Source organism: Solanum tuberosum, unplaced genomic scaffold, assembly GCF_000226075.1.
Source record: "Solanum tuberosum cultivar DM 1-3 516 R44 unplaced genomic scaffold, SolTub_3.0 scf00354, whole genome shotgun sequence".
NCBI classification, from domain to species: domain Eukaryota; kingdom Viridiplantae; phylum Streptophyta; class Magnoliopsida; order Solanales; family Solanaceae; genus Solanum; species Solanum tuberosum.
Window position 1 is genome coordinate 217,138 of NW_006239278.1, and position 14,598 is coordinate 231,735.

At 32.9% G+C, this 14,598-nt stretch overlaps 2 protein-coding genes across 2 annotated transcripts; one reads left to right on the forward strand and one right to left on the reverse strand.

Annotated features, from left to right (window-relative positions):
• Positions 1 to 3,026: 3,026 nt before the first annotated feature.
• LOC102598439 (GDSL esterase/lipase At5g03610-like) lies at positions 3,027 to 6,658 on the reverse strand. Its single transcript, XM_006361387.2, has 5 exons — positions 6,575 to 6,658; positions 5,658 to 5,873; positions 4,760 to 5,046; positions 3,553 to 3,859; positions 3,027 to 3,415 (listed from the first exon to the last, which is right to left on the reverse strand). The coding sequence occupies exons 1-5, from the start codon at positions 6,639 to 6,641 to the stop codon at positions 3,234 to 3,236; spliced, it is 1,059 nt and encodes a 352-aa protein (XP_006361449.1). The 5' UTR covers positions 6,642 to 6,658; the 3' UTR covers positions 3,027 to 3,233.
• A 1,516-nt stretch (positions 6,659 to 8,174) lies between these two features.
• LOC102588422 (protein SUPPRESSOR OF K(+) TRANSPORT GROWTH DEFECT 1-like) lies at positions 8,175 to 14,576 on the forward strand. The gene is made up of 9 exons (XM_015315280.1): positions 8,175 to 8,434; positions 9,120 to 9,712; positions 11,088 to 11,193; positions 11,623 to 11,821; positions 12,598 to 12,669; positions 12,748 to 12,822; positions 12,915 to 13,013; positions 13,168 to 13,323; positions 14,160 to 14,576. The coding sequence occupies exons 2-9, from the start codon at positions 9,238 to 9,240 to the stop codon at positions 14,283 to 14,285; spliced, it is 1,308 nt and encodes a 435-aa protein (XP_015170766.1). The 5' UTR covers positions 8,175 to 8,434; positions 9,120 to 9,237; the 3' UTR covers positions 14,286 to 14,576.
• Positions 14,577 to 14,598: the final 22 nt, after the last annotated feature.

Below are 14,598 nucleotides of genomic sequence, written 5' to 3' on the forward strand. Positions count from 1 at the left end.
ATTTAGCGATAGATTAGCGATGAAATCATTATTTTTAGATATATTCTCTTATTGACTTTGGCTATTAAAGTAAAATATACTTTATTAATTCGAAATTGGAAAATAAAAAATGCAAAATGAAAGGCACTAAAGACCAATATTGTATCTTTTACCAATTATGGAATAATAAGAAGTATTGAAAACATTTCTAAATTCAGCATAGATTATCATTTTTATCCTTCAGCTATTGACAGTCTTAGAAACACTATTTATTTGACTAACTGAACTTGAACACATCTCCAATCTTACAACCTGAATGAAATACACCCATAATTTCTCGTCAAGTTATAAAAGGGTGTTTTCAACACTTCTCTCTGCCTTTTATTAAGAGCTTCATGCTCCTAAAAGAGTTTGAGATCCACCTGCTATGTCATGTGGTAGATCGGGGGAATCTAAGTTTAGTTAATCAAGTAGAGAGGTGGTTTAAGGTTGTCAATTAGTTTGAGAATAAAACTAATAATTTGCACCAAGTTCAGAGTGTTTTCAGTACCTTTCTCCAATAATATTAATAATAATAACAATCAACAACAACAAATTATTAATTAAGATTATTGAGAGTGTATACCCCCACACAAATACAAGATAAAAGGGTACCAAAATTCCAAAATACTTTTCCTATAAGTTGCTTAGCTTTCACTCTCATCAATCATCTACACTACAACATAAAGAAAAATCTCAAACAAGAGAAACAACAATTCTCATATATATAGATATAGAGAGATGTCAAAGCAAGTGATTAGTAGTAGTGCTTGTTGGGGAAAAGGTGAAAAAGTGCCACAAATTTGTAGGAAGACAGAGAGGAAGTTGAGCTTTGAATTGAAGTTGGAAACAATTGAAGAAGAAAGTGATCAAAAATATGGTGGCCAATTTTGCAAAATGTCACACTCATCTTACAAGCTAGCTACTACTTCTTCTAATATTAGTAAGGGCTAGCATATCTTGTGTATCACAAAATTGGCTAATAATTCAACTTTTCTTGCTTTATTTTGCAATTATAAGAGGTTATATGTGCAATATTCCCACCCCACTACACTTCTTATTTTAATTGTTTATTTATTTTGGAGCTCAACTAATTCAAATTTGCAATCAAACGTTCTATCGTGAGGAACCGGGAGAGGGGAAGGTGGGGCAAAGTGTCTTTCTTAAGGTTTGAATTCGGATTTTTTTACTAAGGATGGAGGAATAATTATTGTTCTATTAGAGTTTGTTATTATCTAATCTGATGATTAATTAACTAATAGAAAATTGCAAATTGGTGGTGGACCAATCACCTATTAAATGAAAGATTATTCCTCGTATTCTAATGATAAAAACAAATTATCTATTATAACAAATAAAAATATCCTGATGATATAAAATTTTCGAAAAATAATTGTATATAACTTAAACACTTAATTAAGTTAGTTAAATAATGAACCGTGTGGACAAATATAGCTTTCACAACTCATCCCCATCTTAAAGAGGAATGATTCTAATTAAGCAGAGTCAAATACAAATATCTATCAGTCAAAGAAATTAAAGACATAAATACACATCAACAACACTTAAATTTGGCATCAACTGATAATTAAGTAAATACTCTAATTTTGGTTATGTATATTTAGACACCTCAACTCGTCTCTATTATATCAGTTGAACACTTTAACTTACAAAATGATTATCTAGACACCTCCAAAATTTACGTGTCACCTCAGCATCGAATGTTCACAAGACACATATGAGACGAGTTACATTGGAGTATTTTCATTGCCAGTTGAGGTGTCTAGAAATGCACTTTCAAAATTAAAATACTTACTTGCCAAATAAAGTCAATTTTAAATGTGTGTTTATGTATTATGTCTTCTGAAAAATATACATCAATGAGAAAAATCGATCTCGCCATCAACTCGACTAAGAGTTCCGCCATCGAAAGCAGACATGCTTGATTCTCGTCCTTTGGCCACTCCTCTTACTAGTGGTACCGAGCTTCCCAAGTTGGATGTCACTTCCAGCTAACATGTGAAACACTCCGCCTGGGGAGTACGATCGCAAGACCGAAACTTTTTCAATTCGAAAAAATGTGGTGCGGGTTCATCTTCCATAGATCAAATTGTTTCGTGGATTGGATTTCACTTTGCTACCCCTAGAGGCTCAGAGAAAAGTCTACTTGCATTTGTTAAGCATGTGAAAAGGATTTCCTGCACGCACCGTCCCTGAAGCGAAGAAAGAGGAGCAGGAACAATAGGTTGTCCTCTTTTCAATCTATATCAGATCTAACATATATTCTTTGCAAGACACAAGATCTCCCCAACTAAAGAACATATTCCTTTTTCATTATTGGTCTTGGTTGAATATTACTCTTAAAAAGAAATTTCCACTGAAAATAAAAATTCCCTTTTATTTTCTATCAAAACTCTAATTTCACCGATTCTCTCTAAATTCTAATAGGACTATTAGATTACATGTAATATACATATAATATACACACACATTAGACATATACTAATATATATACCTACACATAGCATATACAATATTTGAAGCATATAAATAGTATATACATCATCGAGTTGGTAAGCTTTTGGCCGAATTGTACATTTGTGTAAGTCTCCTTAACATATATCTTCCGTTTAAATTTATGTGACATACGTTCTTTTTAGTCAGTTCCAGAAAAGGATACACTTCTCATTTATCCTAGAAAAGTTTATAATTGGACAAATGTTATACTGATTTGTTTAAAATAACAACTTTGAAATTTTTTGTACATAGCTATAGAATTTATGACATGGGTAAGACCATATATTTTTTTTTAAAAAAAGAACATTTCCTTCTTAAACTTCACATAAATTCAAACTACATACATCATATAAACTAAAAAAAAATGAAGGAAAAGAAGTAGTTCAGTCACTACTTCAATTTGATAAGTAATTTGTGTGATTTAATGTTTACTTCAATAATATCACAAACATGATGATGAAGATTTGACATACCATAAGATACAAGAAAATAAAGAAGAATAAGGGACAATAATTTTTACAAAATGTAATCGACATATAATATATAACATGTACACTATCAATGCATATGTTGTGTATATATAGATATGTATATTGTATACATAGTATGTGTATATTGAGTACAAAGTATACACAACTTATACATATTTTTAAATTAAATGATCGAATGGTTCAAACACGTAATCATCCCTATATGGTTTACAATAAGGAACTTAGAGACGGTTTTAGAGCAGAAAAAACAGCAAACCAGCCTTGTTGAGAAGGATGAATTACATCCCAGAAGAATGAAAGTTCTGGATTTTTGCATAATACATATTTCTTCTTATCTCCACAAATTCCCATGCAACATGGTTTCAATGGATTCTCAAAGTTTGAATTTCCTAAAAAAAAATGAAAGATTAATTAGGGGTAAAAAATTCAATAAAACCGCGAATTAGTGCATATGGTGTAAAATGCATACTTAATTTAACGTACATGTGATCAAAGTTCAGTAACCATACGTGAAATTAACTATTACCTGGATGGTTTTGTTGTATGTTCAAGGCAGTCATGAAGGCACTATAGAGATCAATAGTGAAGAAAATTGGTCTACTAGTTTGATTGTTGAGTTTGTCTATTATTTGATGTAACATTTGATTGTGAAATATTGCAAGAGAATTGGCATATTCACTACAATTCTCATAAGAAGAACTAATTGTCATTTTTGGCAAACAACCTATGGGTTCCATTGCTGTTATTCCTATTTTTTGAACTCCTAATCCATGTATACGTCTAAGGTTTAATTCAAGTTGACTTAATATTGATTTAGTAACATTGCCCAAATCCTGCACCAAAAAAATACTAATTAGAAAATATGATCTAGCATTTTATTATAGTAATGACTAGAAGAAATTAATTAATGAATATTTTTTTATATTTAGAGGGGGATTTAATTGTTTATATTGGCTAATTAAATGACATTTAAAATAGTTATTGGAGATGATTAAAAAATAATGAGATCAAGAGCAAGAGAACCATGGTTGGTGGAGTTATATAAGTACTCTTTCATCCTTAACCAAATATTTTGGGTTTTAGTCAAAGGATACAAAGTCACCTTTGTTAGAGAAAGCTTTACCACTTAATGTGGAACTTTCTGGCGTGAATCCAATTTTTGTCGGATTTCAAATGTGTATACGGACACTGAAATGAGAATCTGAAGAAGAAGAAAAAAAAAACTTCCCTAGCTAAATCTAGAGATTTCTTGCTTCTATGGGTGTTTTTTTTTTGGGTGGGTGGGGTGGGGTGGTACTTGGTCCTCACCCGGTGTCTGATACAAGTATTAGGTGGAGTAAATTTCCATATATATTGAAGGTGTGATGTCCAACTTAAGATAAAAAGTCTCATATCAGTAAAACACATGAAAGATGTTGGGTATATAAGTAAGCATATCTTATCAACTAGGGACGCATTTTAAATTCATTGCGGGCCTAAACCCAGAGCGGATAGTATCACTAGCGGATGACTTTGTATCCATTATTAAGACTTAATCAAGGATGACTTTCTTTCTTTCTTTTTTGTTGGAACTCCATCATGGTACTTCTCAAAGACATTTGCTAGGTAAGCAAACGCAAGAAAATAAGACCATATAGATAACCAAACAATTCTAGATACATTATTTAATTACCTCCATATTGTTGAATATATATATACACATAAAAGTTAGGTTAGTTTAACAACTTAATTACCTCCATATTGTTGTTATTTTTGGTGATGAAAGTAGCGTAATCATTGCCTACCACAGACACAATAGCAATTGATGAACTCATCTTCTCTTTGTTGTACACTTGTTCCTCTTCTTCAACAAGTTGTTGAAAATAATTTATTTGTGTTGTCATATTTGGTTGGTTAACAAAAGTATTGAATACACCTGTGCCTCCATATGCAAAATTTACCCCATAATTATCCATTTCATGTGATGATATTTTCTTTCTATTAGCATAAGGTTGTGGAGATTTTATACCAAGGAATGAAGCTGCATTAATTAATTACAAAGTCAAATATTAAGTAATTAAAAAAATTAATAGAAATTTAAACTTATTGAAAATGCGAAATTTAGAGATTTTCTAGAACATGAGTACATCATCAGAATTTAGATAAAAGAGAAAAAAGAAAGTATTAAGTCATGAAAATCATTCTGTCCTTATTACTCCGATCGAGCAAATAACTCAATATTAAACCAAGTACATCTTTTAGTCTTTCGGAAACATGATCCAGCAGACTATATAAGATCAAATTCTAAGAAATATGAACATAGAATACTTGATTTTGCGGAAAGATCATGTGTTCACGTTTATCATAATTTAATTTTGAAAGTAAAATCCGCCCCCGATTGGATGGGTTGGTTAGTCTATAACTCATTAATTTATTAATTATTAATTCAATTCATGATTTTGATAGTCTTAATTCGCTCATTTGAGACCACTAATATAAAGAATTAAAAAGAAAAGAAAGGACAGTCGTTTGATGTACAAAATGTTTCACGTTAGCAGGATTCAAAGAAGAGTGACACCACAGAGATGTTACGTTATGCATGTAAATAACATAATGTAATGCAAACATTAGTGACACAGACGATGTACGTACCAATAAAATCAGTGAGTACAAGGCCGTCGGAGAATCTTCCAGAAGGATAACCAGGATAAGTGAAGCCATAAGGATGTTTCCAAGAACTAGACATAGATTTTGGCCAATTCCCAGTATCTACATATGAGTCTCCAAAAACAAACAGTTTAATTTCACCATGTTTGTGCTTCCCATGTTGTCTTTTGAGTACAACATCAACCTCCTCAATCATGTCAACTGCAACCAAAAAAAAATAAATAGATGCTGACCAAGGGAGGATCCAATATTACGATACTGGATTTATCTGAATTTAGTACTTTTACGTGGAGCATAAGGTTACGTAATAAAAAATCACTAAAATTGCAACAAATAATAGATATAAACATCCAACTTCAGAAATATAATGAGTTCAATGCTAAAAAATCTTAAATATTGAATTCATAAAATTTAGATCTTAAATATCAGTATATCCGCATGTGAATCTCCTAGACTTTTTTTCTTGAAACGTAATGATTTGGCACCTGGGCCTAACGCAACCCCAAAAGCTAGTAAAGGAGGGTATCCCTTCCCTCTACTGATGTGAGACTTCTTAAGCAAATCGAACAAACAAATTGAAATTTGTTGAGAATATAATTAAATAATAAAAATGTATTATTTCTATCCGTTTAAGTTTTTAGATGAGATAGTCACACACTTTAACATAGTATCATAGCAGACAAAAGTCCTGAATCAAAATCTCGTTGTCACCCATATCAAAAAGAATTTCCACATGCTCAGCCATGAAAAAGAATTAGGTCCACAAATGAAAAAACGTATTAAAAATATAATTAAATAATAAAACTGCTATCTCTAACAGCTTAACCTTTAAGCTTTTAGATTCAACAAAATTAAACTTTATCTTAAACTACGTACTACAATTTATGAGTGATGAAATTTACCAGGAGGAAAAGTGGTCATATAAGCATAGATACATAAACAGCAGAAGAAGTAGGCTTTATTTCCCATTTTTTGAGTAATACTGCAAGAACTAAAAAATGTTGCTATCCATTAAATTAAAAACTATGTATATATAGAGGGTATATTTCTTTTTGATATGTTACGTGTCACAAAATAAATTAATCAGCGTGGAATAAGCTAAGGTTCATTAAATTTCTTATCTTCTCATTCAAAAGTAAACACAAGTTTTCATATTTCCTTTATTAGTTAATCCAACATTTAGTAGTTGTAATGTGAATAAATATACAAATTAGTTTTCATTAGGCAAAACTTTATTAGGGTAACGTACCACCATGAGGATAAGTGGTCTTAAATTATTACTTTCTCCATCCACTTTTATTTGTTATGTTACGTTTTTTGAAAGTCAATTTAACTAATTTTCAAAGTTAAATTAAATTACATTTATTCGATATTTAAAAAAAAATAGATATTCAAAAACTATATGAAAAGTACATAAATTGCATTTTGTTTGCATATTAATATGATGAAAAAACACATCATAAAATGTTAGTCAAATTTTTTATAGTTTAACTCTAAAAAAGGAAACTATGACAATTAAAAGTGGACGGAGATAGTAACTATCTATTTTTAGGTTATTGGGTGTAATTTCATATTTATTTTCAAATAATTTGATATTATTTGTGATTTTTCTTGAAAGTGCACAAATACCTAAATTTGAAATAATTATTTAAGTGGTATCGGAAGTTATTGTCGTTACTTTTTATATACATTTACTAATTTCGAAATAGCTTAAAATATATAGGACTGAAATTATAAGTATTTGTGTATGAAATTTGATTAACAAAATAATAGAATTATAAGAGTTCATGTTTGAAGTTTGATAAACTTTGGACATTTTGAAGTGTGGTATTAGTTTGCCATGGTCAAATTTTTGGATATTATTACTCAAAAATTTACTTGATTTGTCAAAGCCAACTTTGAATATTTATATAAGGCGAAATTTTAAATATTTTTACATGAATCCGAGTATGTATATGACAAAATTGTATATATTTTGCACGAAGTTTATGTATATGTATAGCTAAACTTCAGATATATATATATATATCTCATATTAGATTTTTTAATTTTTGTTGTGCTCTTTTTCTACTCACAAAATTCTTGTCCTCGATTATGTTCTTTAGAAAACACTTATTCAATTCTTTAGATTTAGTACATTACTAAGATCATTCAATGGGATAGATTTTTTCATATAGTAAAGTATCGGTGATAAAGAATATAACACGATCAAAACCTAATTCTCACTTCAACTAAGATTAATTAATATACATTTTGACTTCATTAAAATTATATTAAGTTAATATAAACAATCAACACGAACCTTCAATACGAATAAAATTTTACCTTCCAAGTCGCACATGCTTGGTAACTTGGACAAGAATATTTTATATAATATAAACATTACCAATATCTATTATCATTATAGTATGTTTTTTTTGTTAAAAATCAAATTATTTAGATTTGACATAAATATAAAATAATTATACTCAATCTGAAATTGGTTATATTTTATTTTATTTTATTGGAAAAAGTTCAAAGAAGAATTAAAAAAAAAAAGGAAAGGAGGAGGAATTGCCAGTCTGATTTTTCTGGAATTTGTGATTTGGAAGTTGACACCACCAAATTCCAACTCCAAACTAATCAAATCTCAAATTTTTAACTAAAATTCCTTCTCCAAATTTTCCAAAATTTTGCAGATTCTATAACGCGTTCGTTGAAAAAGTTGAATTTCCCGGATTTTTTTTATTTTCATTAGAGCTTTGATTTTTGCTGATTTACAGGTTTGTTGATTTCGTTTCCCTCAATTTCAGATACCCTTTTCGTAGTTTGTTTTGGATTTGCTTTTGCATGTATTACTTATCATGATCTTGAAAACTAGAATTTTAGATTTAATGAATCAGTTATATTTGGGTACTTCTAAAACTGGTTTTGGTTGATTTTGATCAGATGCAAAAGGGGTTGTTGTTTTTTGGAAGAAATAGTTAAAAGATAGAAGCTTGGTGTCTGGGGTTTGTAAATTTTGAAGAAATAGTTGAAATTTAAGGATATGGTTTCTGATTGAGTGGTTTTGGGGAAAGAATTTTGAAGATTGAGCTTGGTTTTGAAATTCAAACTAGAATTGATGATTGATCGAATCGAATTATGCCTGTTGTTTAGTTGAAGTATACAGATGTTTTCTGAACTGGGTTTCTTTGATTTTGATCATATGCAGTAGGGGGTTGTTGTTTTTTTGGAATACATAGTTAAAAATAACAATCTTGTTGCTACTATTGTATTTTTCATTTGTTTTTGAGTGGAGGAACTATCGGAATCAGCCTCTCTACCTTCTCTAGTTAGGGGTAAGGTTTGTGTACACACTATCCTCCCGAGACCCCACCTCTGTGATTGCACTGGGTTTGTTGTTGTTGTTTGTATGGTTAAAAATGATAACTTGGTTTCTTGACAGAGTTGTTTTTTGGTGATCAGGAAATCGTAAGAAAAGTAAGACTTGGGGAGGATTGAGGTATAGTTTGTTGAACGTGGGTTCGGTTTGCTTGTTAAAAGTTTCAAGCTTTGAATTTTGTATGTGGTTTGTGATTATAAGATGTATAGCAATTTCAAGGAGCAGGCAGTAGCTTATGTGAAGCAAGCAGTTGAGGAAGATAATGCTGGAAATTATGCGAAGGCTTTCTCTCTATATATGAATGCTTTGGAGTATTTTAAAACTCATTTGAAATATGAGAAGAATCCCAAGATTAAGGAAGCAATTACCCAGAAGTTTGTGGAGTATTTGAGGAGGGCTGAGGAGATTCGTTCTGTTCTAGATGAGGGAGGTGGTGGGCCGACGTCCAATGGAGATGCTGCTGTTGCGTCGCGCGCAAAGTCAAAGCCAAAGAATGGAGGAGGAGGAGGAGAGGGTGATGATTCAGAGAATGTAAAGTTAAGAGCTGGGCTTAATTCCGCTATTGTAAGGGAAAAACCTAATGTGAAGTGGAATGATGTAGCAGGGCTTGAGAGTGCCAAGCAGGCATTGCAAGAGGCTGTTATCCTGCCGGTTAAGTTTCCTCAGTTTTTCACTGGTTAGTTTGCCACTTCTCTTTTCTGTGTTTTTGTACATAAATTAGATAAAAGCTTGTTATAAAGAAGTGAATTAAGGTTTAAAGATGTTGTATCATTCCTCGTGGATAATTTATACTAGTATACATCTTCAGTTCAAAGTGTTTTTTGGCTTTCAATTTTTGTAGCATAATTTTTGCTTATATCAGTCTACTGTATTGTCTGTTCAATAACTTATGTTTATCTTCCCTATATATTGGGGATAATATTTCCACTTTATAATTGTTTTGGTACACTACTTTACACCACCTCCTTTATATTGTAATAGGAATGTTAGTAAGTGCAGAATTCCACCCTAAACTCTTATAACCCTGATAATTTTTCTCTTAAACTAAATTACATTGCATTGTTGTCTCGAACTTTAAAGTGAAGTAACTTACCTTTTTGTGACTTCTTAAAAATGAGGTTCCGCATACTATTTCAATCCTCCTTATCATTTTTTTTTCTTCCTCTCTTCTTTTCTCCTTTCCCTGTCTTCCTTTTTCCAACCAGCATCCACTTGTTGGACCTGCAGTTGGCTCTTATAGTGGAAAGAGGGCAGAGGGGGAGCAGGAAGAGAGAAGATAAAGAAAATAAGCAGCACGAGATGGAGAAGGGAGGTGAGAAACTTCATGGGCTAGGCTGAGGCGACCAATACAGTGGATCTTAGTGAAAACAAAAGAAAAAGAACCTCCAATGGCAGCCTGGAGAGAGGGAATTATGTGAGGTTGAGGAGAGGTTGGCAGTGGGCTATACTGTCGAGAATTAGCAACAGCAGAAATAGGAGGATGAAAAACATAGGTGAGAAGAATTTGATTGTTAACTGAAGGTTACCATGGTGGTGGGAGTAGTAAATAGAAGGAAGGGGAAAAATAAAAATGGTAGAGGTTTTGTGTTCCTGGTTTACCTCAACGTTATCTGGGATGTTTAAAGAAAGAGGCTGTTAAGTACACCTTTTGGGTTTAAGAATGAAAATAGTAAACAATTTAGTTTAAGGGGAAAATACCGCAGTTGTAGAAGACTTAGTGATATTTTTTCTCCACAGCTAGGTTTTCCTTTTTGAAATATAATCATTTGTGATTAGTCGCTTTTCTTTTTGAAACCAAGTACTGGGACCACTAACTTCTTTTTCTTCTGTGAACCTTATACCAAAATGGTGAAAAGAGTCATACAAGTGAAGTAGTCCCTTGGGGTATTTAGTTGGAGATCCTAATGAAGGTATTTGAAACTGCAACTTCAAGAGTAATGCTACTTCCTGATAAGAAGTCGATAACTGTATGAAAATATTACGTAGAAGTCTTTTTATGTTCATAGTTTCTTGAGTTAGCATTCCTGTTTCATTGTTTACTTTCTTATTAGGCAAGCGTCGACCGTGGAGAGCCTTTCTGTTGTATGGTCCACCTGGAACAGGAAAGTCATACCTAGCAAAAGCTGTTGCTACAGAAGCAGATTCAACCTTTTTCAGGTAAGATGAAACTGGTGTGCGAGATTCAGGTTCTTCTGGATTTTATTAAATGGCAAAGGATATGTGTTAATGACATTTCCTTCTTATCCATTTCCTCTTGCATCACTTTGGAACTCTCTACCTTCAAGAAAAGATATGCTCTCAATTCCACTTAGTGGAAAAGTCTTGTGTATATTTTAGTGTCCATTATTGTTGAAGTGCAATAACATTGAATAGAAGTAAAAGGTAAGGACCATGCACAGTGGAAACATCTGCTTGTTATCCATTTCCTATTCATCACTCTCCCACACACAAGCATGCAGAGACACACTGCCTGGGAGAGGAAGGGTTTGGGAGACCAGAAATCAATATTTTATTCTGCCTAGTATCTTCGACTTCTTTAACAGACAAACATCATGTATCTGAAATTCTCCTGTCTTGGCTATGCAGTGTTTCTTCATCAGACCTTGTTTCAAAGTGGATGGGTGAAAGTGAAAAACTTGTGTCAAATCTATTCCAAATGGCCCGAGAAAGTTCTCCTTCAATAGTATTTATAGACGAAATTGACTCCCTGTGTGGCCAAAGAGGTGAGGGTAGTGAAAGTGAAGCATCGAGACGTATCAAAACTGAGCTTCTTGTACAAATGCAGGTAAATTATGTTGTGTGGATATATTGGAATTGCTTTCTTGATTCCGAGTTCTTATTTTCACTAATTAGCTACTGGCAGAATTATTCCTTAGCAAACTCGTCAAACTTTTTGCTTGGAGAAACATATGAATAGTAGTTAGATATTAGTATATTACACATTATATCCTGGTTTGGTTAGGAATTTGAGAAAAAACTATATTCAATAGGATAGGGCTTTGAGTCTTCATTTTCTATTTTTTATTTTTGGATAGATGGAGTTCAGAGTGTTTTTAAGCAATTGTGCTGGAGTTGAGAGATCTCAGGCTTTGGTGCTTCCTTTGCTTTGAATACCATTACAACCTTATGGTATGATCCTTAAGAACTTGAGGGAAATTCCTTCAGCTTCCTTTCCTCTTGCCAATGCTCTTGTGTTCTGGGAACAGCCGTCATTTTCAAATTTTTTCAGCCTCTTTTGTTCTTTTAACATTTCTAAGCCATCATGCAACATAAAGCCCTTCCATTCTACCATTCCCTACTCTTGTTTGCAGTGCATTTTCAGAATTTTGAACTCTATAATTACTGTGAACTTGTCTTGCATCAGGAACGTTTCATTACAGTTATGAAGTTGTCGTATTCTTGTCTATCACTCGGAGCTTGCAAAAATGAGTTTAACTAAAGATTATATGAGGCTTTTTTTTAATAACTGGAAATGAACCATGCTCTTTGTAGAATTTTTTCAATAAATTTCATGATACTTTTCTGTATTGCTTTAGGCTGACTATCTTCAATGCATTCTAGGGTGTAGGGCACGATGACGACAAAAAAGTTCTGGTTCTTGCAGCGACAAACACTCCCTACTCATTAGACCAGGTTAGAAGGGCCTTTCGACACTCTTTAATTCATGCTAGAGTTATTTCTCCTTTCCTGTCTAACGTGTAGCTTTCCCAGGCTATTAGACGGAGATTTGACAAAAGAATATACATTCCCCTACCAGATTTGAAGGCAAGGCAGCACATGTTCAAGGTACATGTGAAATATTTTAAGCTATCAGGAATCCTCCTGGTGCATTGGTCTCTGGTGTTACGACATACTAATCTTATTGTGTTCATGAGCAGGTACATTTAGGAGATACCCCTCACAACTTGACAGAAAGTGATTTTGAGCAACTAGCTCGGAAAACAGAAGGTTTTTCAGGTTCAGACATTTCTGTGTGTGTAAGTATCATAGTTTTAGCTGAAACAGTTTTTGAAGCACTATTGTGTTTTTATTGAGTACTAGCTGGTCTAATATCCCAAGCTAATCAGTCAGCAAACTTTCTCAAAGGTGGCTGAAGTTGCTTTTTTTTTCACATCCTCCTTCAAATGACAGGTAAATGAAGTCTTGTTTGAACCTGTACGTAAAACTCAAGACGCTGAGTTTTTCATTAAGACTAGTGATGGGTTGTGGGTGCCTTGTGGACCTAGACAACCAGGTGCTATTCAGACTAATATGCAGGAGCTTGCAGCAAAAGGCCTTGCTTCAAAGGTAATAACATAGACTGCTTCTGGCAGATCTGCTGACTACATTCTGATATTAGTTGTAGTCATGCCTTATATGATGCTGCCTGTATTGTGCCGTGGGTATTCACCAAATGAACTGCATAGAACATGCAATTGAAATTTGTGTCATACTTAACACTGCAGATGCGATGATCTCGCTACAAGATTACACTGAGACATAGCAAAAGCCGAATAGTTTTTCTAGATATCAATAGTCTTCCTCGCTAGACTTAATTTAATTTTTACTCCCCCCTCCCATAGGAGTTATTTCTGTGGATAGTGTTTGTATTCAGATAGGACATTAAAACAGTCACTTCCTCTTTTTATGTAAAAAAAACTTTAGGGCAGGGCGTGCAGGGGGAAGGGGGGAGTTTCATGACTAACCTGCATAAAGGTTGACTCCAAAAAGGTCCCGATATAATCCAATTTTTTTTAAAAGAAGGATGAATTAAAGTTTGCTGTGGAAGTAGATATTGAAAAGCTCCAGGGTCTGTGCTGTCTTCAAAGTTGCTTATTGAACTATTAAAAAAATCATTGTGAAGCTCTTAGACGAGGATATTATACTTCTATGTGGCAATTGAATGGGCAGGGTATCCCTCGTATTTTTTCTTGATCCAAGAGTTTTGAACCTCCTGATATTTATGATAAGCATGCCCTACTTTAAGTCAGTTCAGACTCTCATCTTTCTCACATTATTATTCTCTGTCAAGTGTATGGTTCTTGTGAATAGCTCGTCTCTGTAGAAACTTTTTTAGGACCAACTTTCTGCTAATGCAAGTATGGCTGTTTGTTGATACCAATTATTGGTTGGTACTGTTGCAGATTACACCACCACCAATCAGCATAAGGGATTTTGACAGAGTGCTATGGAAACAGAAGCCAACAGTAAGCAAAGCAGATCTTGAGGTGCATGAGAGATTCACGAAGGAGTTCGGTGAGGAAGGATGAAGGATCTTTGGTTTGCTATATAATTATATAACTACTATAGCCGTGAAATATTTCAGATTTAGTCATCACTTCAATAAAACCCAACAGTGTGTGATAAAGAGTAATAATCAGTCTTGGTCCTTAATTTAAGGACCATTGAGCTGATGTTTAGTGATTACTGTTTTTGCTTTGTACAGCTCGATGATAGTTTCTCAAAAAGCATTTTATGAAATTTTACATGTTAAGACCATCGTACACTGGTAAAGTATTATCAATATCTCTGATGGAATGAAAGAAATGTTGTTTTTGTGTTAACAAGCACATTGTATGTCCC

Coding starts and splice junctions, on each gene's coding strand:
- LOC102598439 (XM_006361387.2), bottom strand. CDS start 6,641: ATGGGAAATAAAGCCTACTTCTTCTGCTGTTTATGTATCTATGCTTAT. Junction 5,874..6,574: donor TATGACCACTTTTCCTCCTG/GTAAATTTCATC, acceptor TTTTGGTTGCAG/TTGACATGATTGAGGAGGTT. Junction 3,416..3,552: donor CATACAACAAAACCATCCAG/GTAATAGTTAAT, acceptor ATTTTTTTTTAG/GAAATTCAAACTTTGAGAAT.
- LOC102588422 (XM_015315280.1), top strand. CDS start 9,238: ATGTATAGCAATTTCAAGGAGCAGGCAGTAGCTTATGTGAAGCAAGCA. Junction 9,713..11,087: donor GTTTCCTCAGTTTTTCACTG/GTTAGTTTGCCA, acceptor CTTTCTTATTAG/GCAAGCGTCGACCGTGGAGA. Junction 11,822..12,597: donor AGCTTCTTGTACAAATGCAG/GTAAATTATGTT, acceptor AATGCATTCTAG/GGTGTAGGGCACGATGACGA.